Source organism: Centruroides vittatus, unplaced genomic scaffold (assembly GCF_030686945.1).
Source record: "Centruroides vittatus isolate TY-2023 unplaced genomic scaffold, ASM3068694v2 contig_18, whole genome shotgun sequence".
Taxonomy (NCBI): Eukaryota; Metazoa; Arthropoda; class Arachnida; order Scorpiones; family Buthidae; genus Centruroides; species Centruroides vittatus.
In genome coordinates, this window is record NW_027121101.1 from 5,935,103 (window position 1) to 5,948,444 (window position 13,342).

General features: G+C 28.7%; 2 protein-coding genes across 5 annotated transcripts in view; one reads left to right on the plus strand and one right to left on the minus strand.

Annotated features, from left to right (window-relative positions):
- Positions 1-10,034, plus strand: part of LOC136969617 (constitutive coactivator of peroxisome proliferator-activated receptor gamma-like) — a 41,410-nt gene extending 31,376 nt beyond the window's left edge. For all 4 annotated transcript variants that reach the window (XM_067263859.1, XM_067263858.1, XM_067263860.1 and 1 more), the window contains exons 2-5: positions 4,080-5,305; positions 9,188-9,456; positions 9,525-9,731; positions 9,797-10,034. In XM_067263859.1, the coding sequence (XP_067119960.1) occupies positions 4,090-5,305; positions 9,188-9,456; positions 9,525-9,731; positions 9,797-9,889 (1,785 nt within the window). In that variant the 5' untranslated portion in view covers positions 4,080-4,089 and the 3' untranslated portion in view covers positions 9,890-10,034. The remainder of the gene's footprint in view (positions 1-4,079; positions 5,306-9,187; positions 9,457-9,524; positions 9,732-9,796) is intronic.
- The window catches only part of Parp1 (Poly-(ADP-ribose) polymerase), an 82,425-nt gene continuing 79,023 nt past the window's right edge, over positions 9,941-13,342 (minus strand). Inside the window, exon 25 of the mRNA XM_067263844.1 lies at positions 9,941-10,137. Within this exon, the coding sequence (XP_067119945.1) occupies positions 10,065-10,137 (73 nt within the window). The 3' untranslated portion in view covers positions 9,941-10,064. The remainder of the gene's footprint in view (positions 10,138-13,342) is intronic.

Below are 13,342 nucleotides of genomic sequence, written 5' to 3' on the forward strand. Positions count from 1 at the left end.
AGGTACAAATATTTTATTTATATAAAAATACCTGTAATAACAAATAGTAAATATTTATTATTATTATTATTTATTTTATTTTTTCCATTTTTCTCTTTTTATTAAAAAATATATTTTTTAATGAAAAGATATTTGATTGATAAAAAATATGTAAGAGAATATGTATATAATGAGATGATGGCCATACAAATTATTATAAATTTCTGTGTATACACTATATTTATATAAATATAATACTCACCAAACAAAATTTTGATTTAATATTTATTTGAATACAGAATGAGAAAATGTGATTTCATTTTTTAATTTGATTATCAAAAGAAAAGTTACTGTTTAATGGTATTTTAATTTTACTAGATCTTATTTAGAGTATTAGTAGATTATATTAACTTCCTGGTGTTGTATATTTAGAATTAATGGCTATCTAAAGATGTAAAAAATGTAAAGTTTTTTTTACCATACTCAACTCTTAATTTTCAAAGAATTTCTATTAACTACTGATATATATGAATAAAAAAAAAGTAGGATATATTATTGCATTCCAGTACTGAAAGAATAGATCATTATGCAGTTTATATATATGTATTGTATATATTTTGCTTCAACTGAATTTCTATACCATGTAATTGTGTATGTACTATTTTTTGAACAATAAAATTATGAAATTGATATCAATGGTGATATAATGTATAAATTATAGTATAAAAATGAAAAATTACTTTTAAATAATAATTTATGTATTTAGGACTTTATAATTGAAGTATATTTTGAAAAATTAAATCCTAAAATATTAGAAAAAAAAGGATATCCATTTTTACAAATTTGATTTTGTAAGTCTTAATTTTATTGTCAAGTGTATTTCAAATATCTTTTGAAATTATTTGTTTAAAGTTGTAATAGTTTTACTATAATTTAATTATTGTAAAATTACTATAAAATGAACATATTTTATTATGTTAATAAAAATAAAATTTAATTTTATTATAACAAAAACTAGTTCTGTAAAACTAATTTTTCAAATGTATAGTTAAAAAGTATGATGATATCATCATCATCATCAGTGTAAAAAATATGATTAAAAAGTTTTAATTGTAATAAAAGTTGTTGATTTTTATTAAATTATACATTATATTACCATTTGTATCATTTTATAATTGATGTAGAGTGATAATTTCATTTTAAATCAAATAAATATGAACTGAATTTTGATAACTGTGCGTCATGTAAGTTTTTAATAAAAAAAAAACTTACGTGACAAACTTAAAAACTCTTAGTTATTTATGCTTACTTTCCATTATTGATAATTGTATGGAAATTATTTATCATGATCATCTGGATATACATTGTATATATATCATAGCAATATACATAACTTGTATGTTTATAATTATATAAATGAACTAGGATCTTACAGTATTTAGAAATCTCATTTTAATGTGGTTTATTATTATTATTAATTAGTAAAAAGTATTTCTACTCATATAAATGACAAAACATTCACCATCAAAACAAACACATTTGCATTCTGACTATATATTTTATTAGATTAATGTCTCAATAATTTTTAGTGTTTAATTTTTAGTGTTTAACTGAGTTCGATTGCGGGTACGAAGGGGTTAAAATAAAAAAGAAGCTAATGAAAAAATTTATATTAAAAAAAATTACTTGTCTTTATGAATGAATGTACATTAATAATTCTCCAAAGAATTACAATTTGAGAAATGAAACAATTTGCTGTTTTAAGCTAATAAAGCAATTATATTTAAAATAAGAATTTAATTACTAAAAATGTAAAATATATAACTATGTAATGATAAAAATTATAGAGAAAACATGATTAATATTTTAGAATTTAATTTAAAATATTTTAAATTTGATGCGACTATAAATAATAATAATTTTGAAAGTCAGAAGTTTTGTGAATTTCAAATTTCATGTAACATTTCTTGAATGTAATAAAGAAAATATTTTTTCAAATAATGAATAATTAGTTTGTTTGAATGGGATTTTTTAGTTTTTATACAAGTATATAATTTAAATCTTGAGAAAATATTTACAATGATAAAATATTAATTGCTTTTTCTGATAAATGTTCTAAAAGAAGATAAATAATTTGATAATGCTTATTTATCTATCAAATGTCAAAAAAATTATCTAATTTATTTACCATCATTGTCTTAGTTTTATTTTGTCTTATTAATTTTAATATAATAAAGATAAAATATTTTTCACAAAAATAAATTTACAATTTTCATAAATTTTAAAAATTAATTTCAAACTTTATTAGGATTTATAAATTGTGCTTATTCTATAGAATAAGCACAATTTAAAATGCAAGTTAGAAATTTTAAGTTATTAGCTGATGAAATATTCCAAATACTTATCTTTCGATTTTAGTTGTTCTATGCATTCTAAGTATTGTATCCAGTTATTTAAATTAAGTTTTATATTATGGGAACAGAACAAAAGTTGTTCAGAAATTATCATTATAGAACTAAAAACAAGGTCATAATTGATTAAAATTTATTAATAAAAAGGTTATATAATAACAAGTTTACCAGCTTAAATATCAAGTACAGAAATATGGTTTTATAACTATTCATTACACTCTACACTCATAAAATTCTCAAGTGGAACAACTTTTATTTTAAGATAATGAAATATGTGAAAAAATTCATTTTAGTATTGAATAAAATTTGAAAGTGTGTTTATTTATATATTCTAACTCATGGTATTTTAAATGTTTAGATGCTTTAACAATAAATACCTTAAGCATTATCATTAAAATAGAGTTCTTATCACTTTATTTAGTATAGTAAATGTTCAGATTTAAAATAGATGTTGAGTAATGAACTGAAATAAAAGATTATTAATAGTTTAAATTTGGATCATTCTAACTGCATCTTAATAAAAAAAAACTTTTCAATTTGTGTAAAATAATTTTTAGTTTTAATATAAAATTTATAATCAATATGAAATTAAAGTATATTTAATTGGTTTAGCTAGAATAATTTTTTTAATATAATAATAATTGAACTTCTGTTAAGTTAGCATTGATAGATAATCATTCTGTTTTTCTAAGAAATAAATAACCAGTATATATAATTTTAAATTATCATAAATGACACCTGATTAAACAATAACCATCTGTTTGATTAAAAATAGAAATAATTAAAATTATATATGAAAACAAATATAAAATTTATATAAAGATTTCTTTCTAGGTCTGGAGATGTTTTTACATATATATAAATTAATAATAAACTAAATATGTAACTTTTTTATTAGATCTTTCGATTGGTTTATCACATAAATTAAAAAAGATAAAATTATTCATATGCTTACAGTAATGTAAATGTTAAAAATAAGGGCATATTTTCTTATCTTGATTTATTTGAACTTGTTTTAAATATAAATTTTTTCATAGTTTAATTTATTAAATTGAGCAGAATAAATATTTTTTATTAACAATTAATTCTCAAATTTCTTTATACATTACAAATTTTAGCTTATTAAAATTTCAAAAATGTTTTAATTTATGTTAAGATCTAAAATATTAATTATCGTAGAAACTTGCTTAAAAAAATTATATAAATTTAAATAAATATTTTCCAAACAAACAGGATCTCTTCTTATGTAAAATTTAAATATTGTTTAGTATATTCTGAAATTCTATTTGTGTATGAATGGAAGGATTAGTCCTTAATACTTTATTTTATAGTCCACAGAAGTATTTTGACGGTGATTTAATTTCTTGCATTTCAGTTATTAAAAATATAGAATTGGTTAATGTTTCTTTTCCTAATAACAACATTTTCCTTAAAAGATTAATCATTAAAAATTGTTGCTATTCTAATATCAATTCTATATTTGGATTTTTAATATATAAGTAAAACAAAAAAACTTCTGTAGATAAAGTCCAATACCATGATAAACAAATATATATATATTTTTTCTTACAATAAAATTAAATAAATTTTCGAGTTGCATATATTTTAGACGTTCCAAACAAATTGCAAATGAAATTTATTATACAAGAATGGAATAACAGATTAATAGTAATTACTCTTTCCTTTCAGAAGGTGAATCATGGGTGTGAAAGGTCTTACTTATTTTGTAGATAATGACTGTTCAGAGGTATGCAAAAGGATCTATATTCCTGAATTAGCATCCAGATATTCAGTCGAAGGTAGACCTGTATTAGCAGTGGATGGAATGTCTTTAATTAATAAAATGATCCAGAAAGATTCGAATTGGGTTTATGGTGGACAATGGACGGAATATATCGAGAATATAAAGGCATTTGTGAATAAATTCCAGCAGTTTGGTATAGAATTAGTGTTTTTTTACGATGGTTCGGTTTGCAAATCAAAAAGGACTGAATGGGTTAGCAGAAGAAAGAAGCATCTTTCAGAAACGGATGGTGTGTTTTATTATATCAAATCTACAAAACGACATCCTCCGGAAACAATGTTTCTTTTGCCTACGGGAATGGGTTCATTAACGCGCTGTGTTCTGAAATACGAATTCCATTGTGAAATTCGGACTACCATCGGGGAAGCGGATCAAGAAATCGCCGATTATGCCAACAGAAATTCTAACTGTTTCGCTATTCTTAGTCAGGATAGTGATTTTATAATATACAACACCAAGCCTTATTTGTCCGTTAATCATTTGAATATGGATACATTGACTACTATTATGTACGATCGTCATCAAATGGCAAGAGAGATTAACCTCGATCTTGCACTTTTTCCACTATTATCATGCTTATTAGGCAACGATATTATCCAAGCAGATCGTCTTAGACACTTTCATAAATCTCTGTGTGGATTGCCTTATAGAAATCCAAGTATCTCAGAATTATTGCCCAGAATTGTGGAATTAATTCGTAGGAATCGGTGGACTGGACAAGAAATTGAAGATATCGCCTCAGTTACGAATATTGATGCGAAATCATTGATCCAAGGAATCTCTGTATATTCCCTCTGTAACGATATTCACAACTTAACTCACGAACATACAGACGCATTAGCTATAGCTCGAAAAATAACAGTTAACGGGGAAGGACCTCCCGTTATTTATACATTGATGTGTAGACAAGAATATGAATCTTCCGAACTTTTAGAAGACAGAAACAATACTTTAATAAAACCTTCAGCTCTCGTTTATAGGGAAGTAAGGAAAAGATTATATTTTATACTTTTTCAAACTAAAAGTGTAACTGTAAAGGAGTGGTGCGCTTATCACGGCAATCCTATGGAAAAGCCCGAGTACGTAGTACCCGAAGAACTAGATTATCAAGGTATGCAGTTTCAATCAAGGTTCTAATTTTGTAATCTATCATAGTTTTAATATGTTAAATTGCATTCATTTATAAACGCGAAACATAATAATCGTTATATTTAATAACATACTGGCTAGTTTTTCCTTTTTCTATCTTATCAGCCATCGGAACTTTTTTAATTATACAGGTTTTGACGTACTTCCGGAACATTTTTTGTCAAAATATTAGAAATTATCGGGTATCAAGTCGAGATATTTTGCTCGCCCATAAGTCACCTCTATTACCATGCAAGTATGTTAATTAACGAACCAAGGACGTTATTTATCGGTGTTCTGTCGATGTGTAAAAGACGGCGTTGGCTTCCCTTGACCCAGAACAAGCATTTTGTCGCGCGTGATCTACCGGTGCTTGGATCCAGTTTATACCACATCCGCCCCTTTTCTTCTCCCCGTCTGTCCTACGAGGTCAGATATTTCGAAATTCGCGAGAAGGAAACGAAAAGGATTTATACAAAACGTAGGCGATGGTTCTCCGATCGATCACAGCCAACAAGTCAACGTCCATTAATTACAACGTCATATTTCACCGTTGCAGTGTCTGTGCGAAGCCACAGATGTGTCGGATATGCATCACGAAGTTCGGATCGGAGCCGTCCGATCGCATTGTCTTTACGCTATTGTGTCGATCGAACGGATCGGTTGATATCTGCAGGTGTCCGATCTTTACAAATACGCCCGAACCCACAGGTTGTTCGCTCGTGTCGAATTTTTTACCGCGTCAAGTATTCGACGCTGCTGGATAGCGTAATAATAAATTGGATGCCCCGGGATATCCAAAGAAATTCGTTTTCACAAGTGTATGTTTCTCGTGAATTTTTCATGGTTAGCGAGTGTCCAGCAAGAAATAATTATGCATTAAATTTTCAAAAATGATTTCTTATTTGGCGAATGGGCTTTAGCTTTACAAAACAAGCTTTTCAGATCGTGTTACGATAGTAAATTGTTTCTTCAAACATGAACGCTCCCGTTTAATTTTCTTGCAGTAATGTCACAAGTATAAAACTAGACTTTCTCAGCCGATGGCGTGTAACGTGGTTTTGTTTTCGTACGTTTTGAAATATGGGACTGTGCAATCAGAATATGACAGTTTAGTGATATGGGCTCTTAACCAAATTTGTAAATTGTCACGTTTTATAAGCCGGAAATAGGGAACGAGATTGCTCAACCGACTCAGCAGGTGGGTTGGTCGGCCTTACCGATATACCAGGTGGCTGACCAATCATTATCGGCAGGAACCGTACAAAACGTTCTCTATAATAACACGATATGGCCGTATTGATAAAAGTCGATCTATACAAACAATTCGTAAAACGATCGACGGTACGAAAACCAAAACCAAACTTACTGTTTCTCACTTTTCTCTGGTGCAGTATTCCTAATGTTTATATTGCATCGCGCACGAGTCATGAGGGAAAGCTCATGTTTGTCCAGAGCGAAAGGGCACGAGGTGGCGAATTTGTTTGTTTTATCCGGTTTTTACCCAGGCAACACCCTACTAGGGGTTGTAAAAATTTTGTGAAAGTCGATAATATTTCTGGTCACGTGGTGCGCGAACGGAAACATTTTCAAAAGTAGGGTCAACAGGAAGCAGATGGACACAAACCAGACAGTGGCGGCTAGGCAAAATTGTCGCGATTATCTATCTACAAAGTCATTGGCATTATTTAAAAAAAAATAAACTATTACCGGTATTCTTTCGATTATTTAATCTTTTTAGTCGTATGACGTCATTTATGGTCGGAGAAGGTATTGTTCGAAACGTTAATGCTGTTTCTATATGTGTATGGTAATAAAAATCAGGTTGGACATCGATTTAATTACAAATACAATAGAATTCCAATCTATAATTTATTCTAAACAAGAGAAAAAAGTCTCATACCGGTTCAGCTAAACGGTCCAACACGTTATCTCCCATCAGCGGTGACTGAACAGTAGCTATCGGGTATCACTGACCAGATACCAATCTTCAGTAAGTAATTGCTGGAATTGTCCACGCCTAGTTCACGTAACCTTTAGCGTCGCCGGGGCCTGAGAATACAGTACGTCGCCTATAGGCGCATCGAACTCGTCACGCACTGTATTCGGAAGGACTAGTCCTTTGCTCGTCTTCGAGAAATCCTGAAGATGTCAATTAGGTTTGCATCGATAAGAAACTTCCTTTTCGAAACTTTAATGGCACGCAACTGTCCGTAATCGTTGTATTTTGGCTGGAAAATGGCGTTCTCTTAGGAAGAGTCGACACCGAGAAGGGCTAATTTCAATATATTTATAATTAATATTTGGTAGGGATGGCGTAATTATCGAGATTCTCGCCTGGAGAGAGTCGGTCGGACCCGACCTACTGTCCCATTGTAACAATGGAGTAATGTCATCCACTTTAATTACACTTTCACTGCCATTCGCTAATTGCGATTCATGTTGGTCGAAAACAATAGCGATGACCGATAAGAGACATCATTATCTGACTAAGTGTTAATGGGTAGAACAGGTGTTGTCATATACTCGAAAAATATCAAATAGGATTTTTATAATTTCCCACGACAGCTCCGAATTTCACCTGGACGAACAAATTATGCTATGTCAATATAAAAGTATGTGTAACTATCCCACATAAGCGTGGGAACTTAACTGGGTGACATATCAGGAAGTAGCTGTTTGTCCAGACTGCAACTAACAATTTGTTTTACAAAACGTCGTCCAGCTGTCCAATCTAGATGCATCGTACAGATGCAAGCAGAATGACCAGATGGTTACGGAATAAAAATTCCGGATCTTCTTTGTCAATTCGAGTATAAAAATCCACCAAATGCATTTCTGTAACGGCCGGTTATTAACACCACCTGTCGATACGGTCGCGTCCGTACAGGTTCATTAAGAGAATCGACTGGATAGATAAATATCGGATAAGGCAGAACGCATCGTTTCTCGGCCCATGTGAGCCGGCCACGTGCACTGTACGCAATCGATAATCTTCCCCAATACAACCCTCTTATTTCAATAAACGGACTGTCGATAGCAAACCACAGTCCACAAATGGGCGAAGCCGCTCCCCATTTTCAATATTCTCCCCGCTATCGAACGTCTTATTAGACGACTGTCCAAGTACAAAAAAATTGATAGAATATCAATGTGGGTTTCTCTTGCCAAATAATTTACGCTCGTGTAAAAATAGTGCCTCTAACAAATGAATCATAACAGCTGGGAGCGAAGCGAAAACGGCTCGAAAATCCGTTTAGTTAGCGATAGCGGACAGATTTTAACGCGGTATTGATTCGCAAAGGCGATTTTTCTTGCTAAAAAACAGCAGGCTCAAACTTAATTCCGAAATTCCAGTTTTGCAACGGTCCAATTCAGTTACATTAAAAATGCCGAGATTCACATTCGTCCACTTGGAACGGATGTTTTCATTTGCATTTTGAAACCGTAACGTTTTAAGCTATAAAAAAACGTCGTCTTAACTGGAAAGAATCGTAAAACGAGTTCGGTTTGTAAAAGATACAAGTATATATCTTCTTTTTTTATCCTTGTAGGGAGGAGGAAAAACTAGGATAGAAACGGTAATAAAGCGGATAGGTAAGCAGGTTAGAAACTAGCTTTAGTATAGCGATATAAGTAAAAGGATATTTGTTTATTACGCCTACTAACCGCCTTCAAAGTCGCATTAAAACTTTATACGACATCTTCCTTCTTTCTGGAGTAAACACTTAACTTTAATGGAATTCTTACCGAATAAACCCCGACTCGACGTTTGACCGACACGTTTAGAATTCTATCACGCCCTCTGTCGATAAAAATAAGAAACTCGATCATTGGAATTGATACTTTTTATTATTATTTACAGGTCCAAAACTAAATCTCCAAGTATTATGGTCCAATAAACCAGAGTTTTTCGATCATCAGTGGGAATTATTCAGATCATGCTTCGGAATAAGTGTACCATCTCCAGAGCTGAAAAAAATGCCGGAAGAGTTTATGACACTCTGTTGTGTCCTAAATTTTTTAATCTTACGCCCGCATCTCAGTGGCATCGAAGTTTGGGAGGTGATAGCCTTTATATGTCAAGCCATTTCTCCTTACGCCAGAAATGCCGACGAAATTAGGAAAATTTATGTAAGTAATTACCGAATCCATGGATGTATCGTCATGCATTCTTTACTGATATTTATTTCTTACGGCAGGTGAAAGAAGTAGATGCCAGGGCGGTACAACTGGCTGCACTTTTCATGAGAGGAGTAAATCACGTGGACTCGGTTGCTACCGTGTGTATTGGATTTTTTTCCCGTTATTACATCATGCCTTGGCATTTTTTTGATGGAAAATTATTTCATCATTATTATCTCATGGCTAAGAATGGGGCTACTCTGAAAACACTGTGTGAAAATCAGGTAAGAATGTTTGTAATTACATTGGAGGGAAAAAATGTTAATAGACTTTTTTCTCTATTCTTTAGGCAAAAGTCTTGGAATTACTTCATTCACTCTACCGAGTAATCAAGATGGGAACTCCATTTCCTCAGACACTGTCTGACCAATGTTTGAGATAATTAAAACCACTAAAGAGAAGCCACACTTCTAAAGAATTGTTATTATTATTAAAAAAACGAATCAAAGAAATGACTTTATTTGAGAAATTATAGTATACAGCTGTAAGAAGTATCAGTTGTCTAAAGTGAATTTACAATTATGTTTGCATACAATTTTAAAAAAATAAAATTTTTTTTAACGTTTCCAATTGAATTTGACTTTCAGTAAATACTTAATATTTACTTGTGCTGTATCGTAGATAATATATCTAAATATTTTGTTAAGGAATTACTGAACTATAATTATAAATTTATAAGTAATTTAAAGAAAATAAGTAATTTAATAATATTACTTAGAAATACAAGGACACATTATTCTCTACAGATCATTCTATTTTATCAAAAAAAAGTTTAAATTTTATTTTATTTTAGTGCTTTAGATATAATTTTCAATAAACATCAAAAATGCATTTTCAACTTAAAAACATTATATAAATCAGGTATATGTGCATAATAAAAATTGTTCTTGGAAATTTTTAAGCTCCCAAGACCAATTCTTACAGGATTTGACATAATGATTTATGTATCTAAATGGTTATTACATTATATATATATATATATATATATAAACACAGTGCTGACTCAGTATATTAGTGAGATGTAAGTATGTTATTCCATATACAAAATACTAATACAGATTTACGTACACCGTATATAAAAATACACCTTTCATCTCTTCTCGTAAGATGAATGTTTCAAATGTAACATAAATAATAACTAATGAAAAGAATCAATAATGATATTTTAACTGGATAGTTTGAAAAATGATGCCAACAATAATAGAAATTCACAGTAAATAAAAATTATGAAAATTGTCCTAACAAAATTTCAAATTATTATTAATAATAATAATCTCTAATATATTTTGTGTAATATTTGAGCTGTAACATTCAGCATAAATGTGTATAAATTTAATATATATTATTTTGTAAATCTCACTCACTATATGAAAAAAAAAGAAATGTAAATAATGAATGTTATCCATAAAGTTTTAAGAAAGCAATTATAACAATAAAGATTAAAAAAATGCAGCCAATCTGGCAGTCAGTTTACAAAAGAAAATGTATTTCTTCACTTTTGTACACAGAATTTAAAATATTAAGAGAACCTCAAATGCTGATGCCATCTATTGAGAAAAAGAACAAATGAATAAATAAAATTTAATAATCACAATTGTTTAGTTAATTTGTCCTACTACAGGTATTCAAATACACATATCAGTTTTCATTAAGTAGTAATGCTATAAAACACTTAACAATAGTCATTTAAATGTGAATTATCAATTATTTTTCAAAAATTTGTCATATAATTAAATAATTATGAAAAAAAAAATATTTTGTCTTAAGGTGACAAGTTCTAACTTAATTCATTAGTTCCTTAATGTATTTTAATTATAATTACATCAAAATTTCCAAATAGGAATAATTCTTACTTGAATATACACATTAAATTTTGAATTACATGGTAACAGTTAGATTTAAAAAAAACAAACAAAATCAAGTGGATTTAACATTGTATTTTAATAAACATTGTTTTAAATTGTCAGTCAGCAGATTTTTAAGAAAATCCCCCTGTATTATCTCTTGACATTTATTACTATAATATTAGCTAAATTAATATATTATTTCATAATATACACATGAAAACTAGGCATTTATTTCAAAAATACATTAGTATAAATTTAATCTTTCATAGAAAATTTACTGTAATTATAATAATTTCCACCAAATTTATTGCTATAAATGTCAGTTATAGCAGTAATTTATCATGGATGTAATATGTTCAAGTTGTTAAAACAGTAAATTACTATAATCATTAATGGAAAATGAGTAATGTAGCCAACTCATATGAAAATAAATAATTATATTGAACACCATTAAACCATTAAAAAGAAACATTGAAATAATTTTTAGAACTATTTTACATTGAAAGTGTACACATTGTTATAATTGATATTTAAGCAATTTAAATTTCTTTATTCGTCATATTTATTTTTATATATTTATATTTGAAGGGTTTGGGTTTAAATGGTGGTACACCCATACAAACTTAGTCTCGAGAAAAATGCAAATAAAGATTCCTTTATTACTTGTCAGTGTGGTATGCTCCGACTGGCTTTATTGTCTGTCTATGAGCATAAATTACACTTCTGATTAGATAGAGTTACTTATCAGTAATGATAACTGGAGTTGTACATTTGTTACACCTAAACCCTTTATTTAATTTCTTTGTCGTTATTGAGTTTGCATAAAAACTCAATGAGAAAATTTGGGATTACTGAATTTTCTCATTATTAATTAATAAACAGAATTTGCTAGTATTTTTATTTTTGTTACTATATTTGCATAACTAGTTTATTGAATCATAAAAGTATTGATAATTAATAAATATGTTTAAAAAAGTTAAAAAATTGCATGCATCTCTTTTATCCTAACCAAATGGATATAATTCTAATCTTTTTACTGGTAAAATTTAGTTTGAATATTCATCACAAATTTCAGCTTAATTGAGATTGCATAATGGCATAAGACAGAAAGGAAGATAAAATTACATTGCCAAAGTCCCCAGGGCCACAGGTTGCTCTTGACTAATCTAACACATACACCCTTGTTTCAGTTAGTCAAAATGAAAATTGACAATTTAGAAATTTTAAATACTTCATAACAAAATTTGATGATTATTTTACTTTATTTACATAAAGCTTAAATTATGTTTTATTAAAACTGATTTTCATTTCAATAGATCTAATTCAAATTTATATCATCAAAAGTTTGTATGAAAATAAAACAAAAAACCTAGGAAATTTCTGTTGATACGCTATTGGATGATAACCAAACAGGATAAGAATGATTACAATATAGTAACTTCATCCAATGCATAAAAAGAACAAGATGATTAAAAAAAATTGAAACTATCATTGGGACAATGTGTTTTTTACATTTTCCTTCTAAAATATAATCACAAAAAAATAAATATATGTTAAATTTTAAGTATAAGAAATAAATAATATTAATGTAGTTAAAAAGCCCACTTAATATCAATGAAACCAATAAAAATATAGTTTCAAATATATTTTTTAATGTTAAAAATTATTTAATGTTCAAGAAAATAATGCTCAAATTCTTAACATTGAAAGATAATGTTTGCATCTATATTTTTATAAGTAAATAATACAAAAAGGTATAATGTAACTGAGGCATCTCCTTTCAATTAGATATTAATGGTTTAATTAAAATTATCAGTGTAACACATTAATTACATATCAGATGAAAAGAATGGATATTGAAACCCACAACATAAAAGTAGATTGTACCAGTTACCTCAGTGATGTTTTTCTCAAGAATACAAGTTGAGAAAGAAGACAGATATAGGACTAGATTTGAATAAAAGACAGACTTTAGATATCTTTCACTT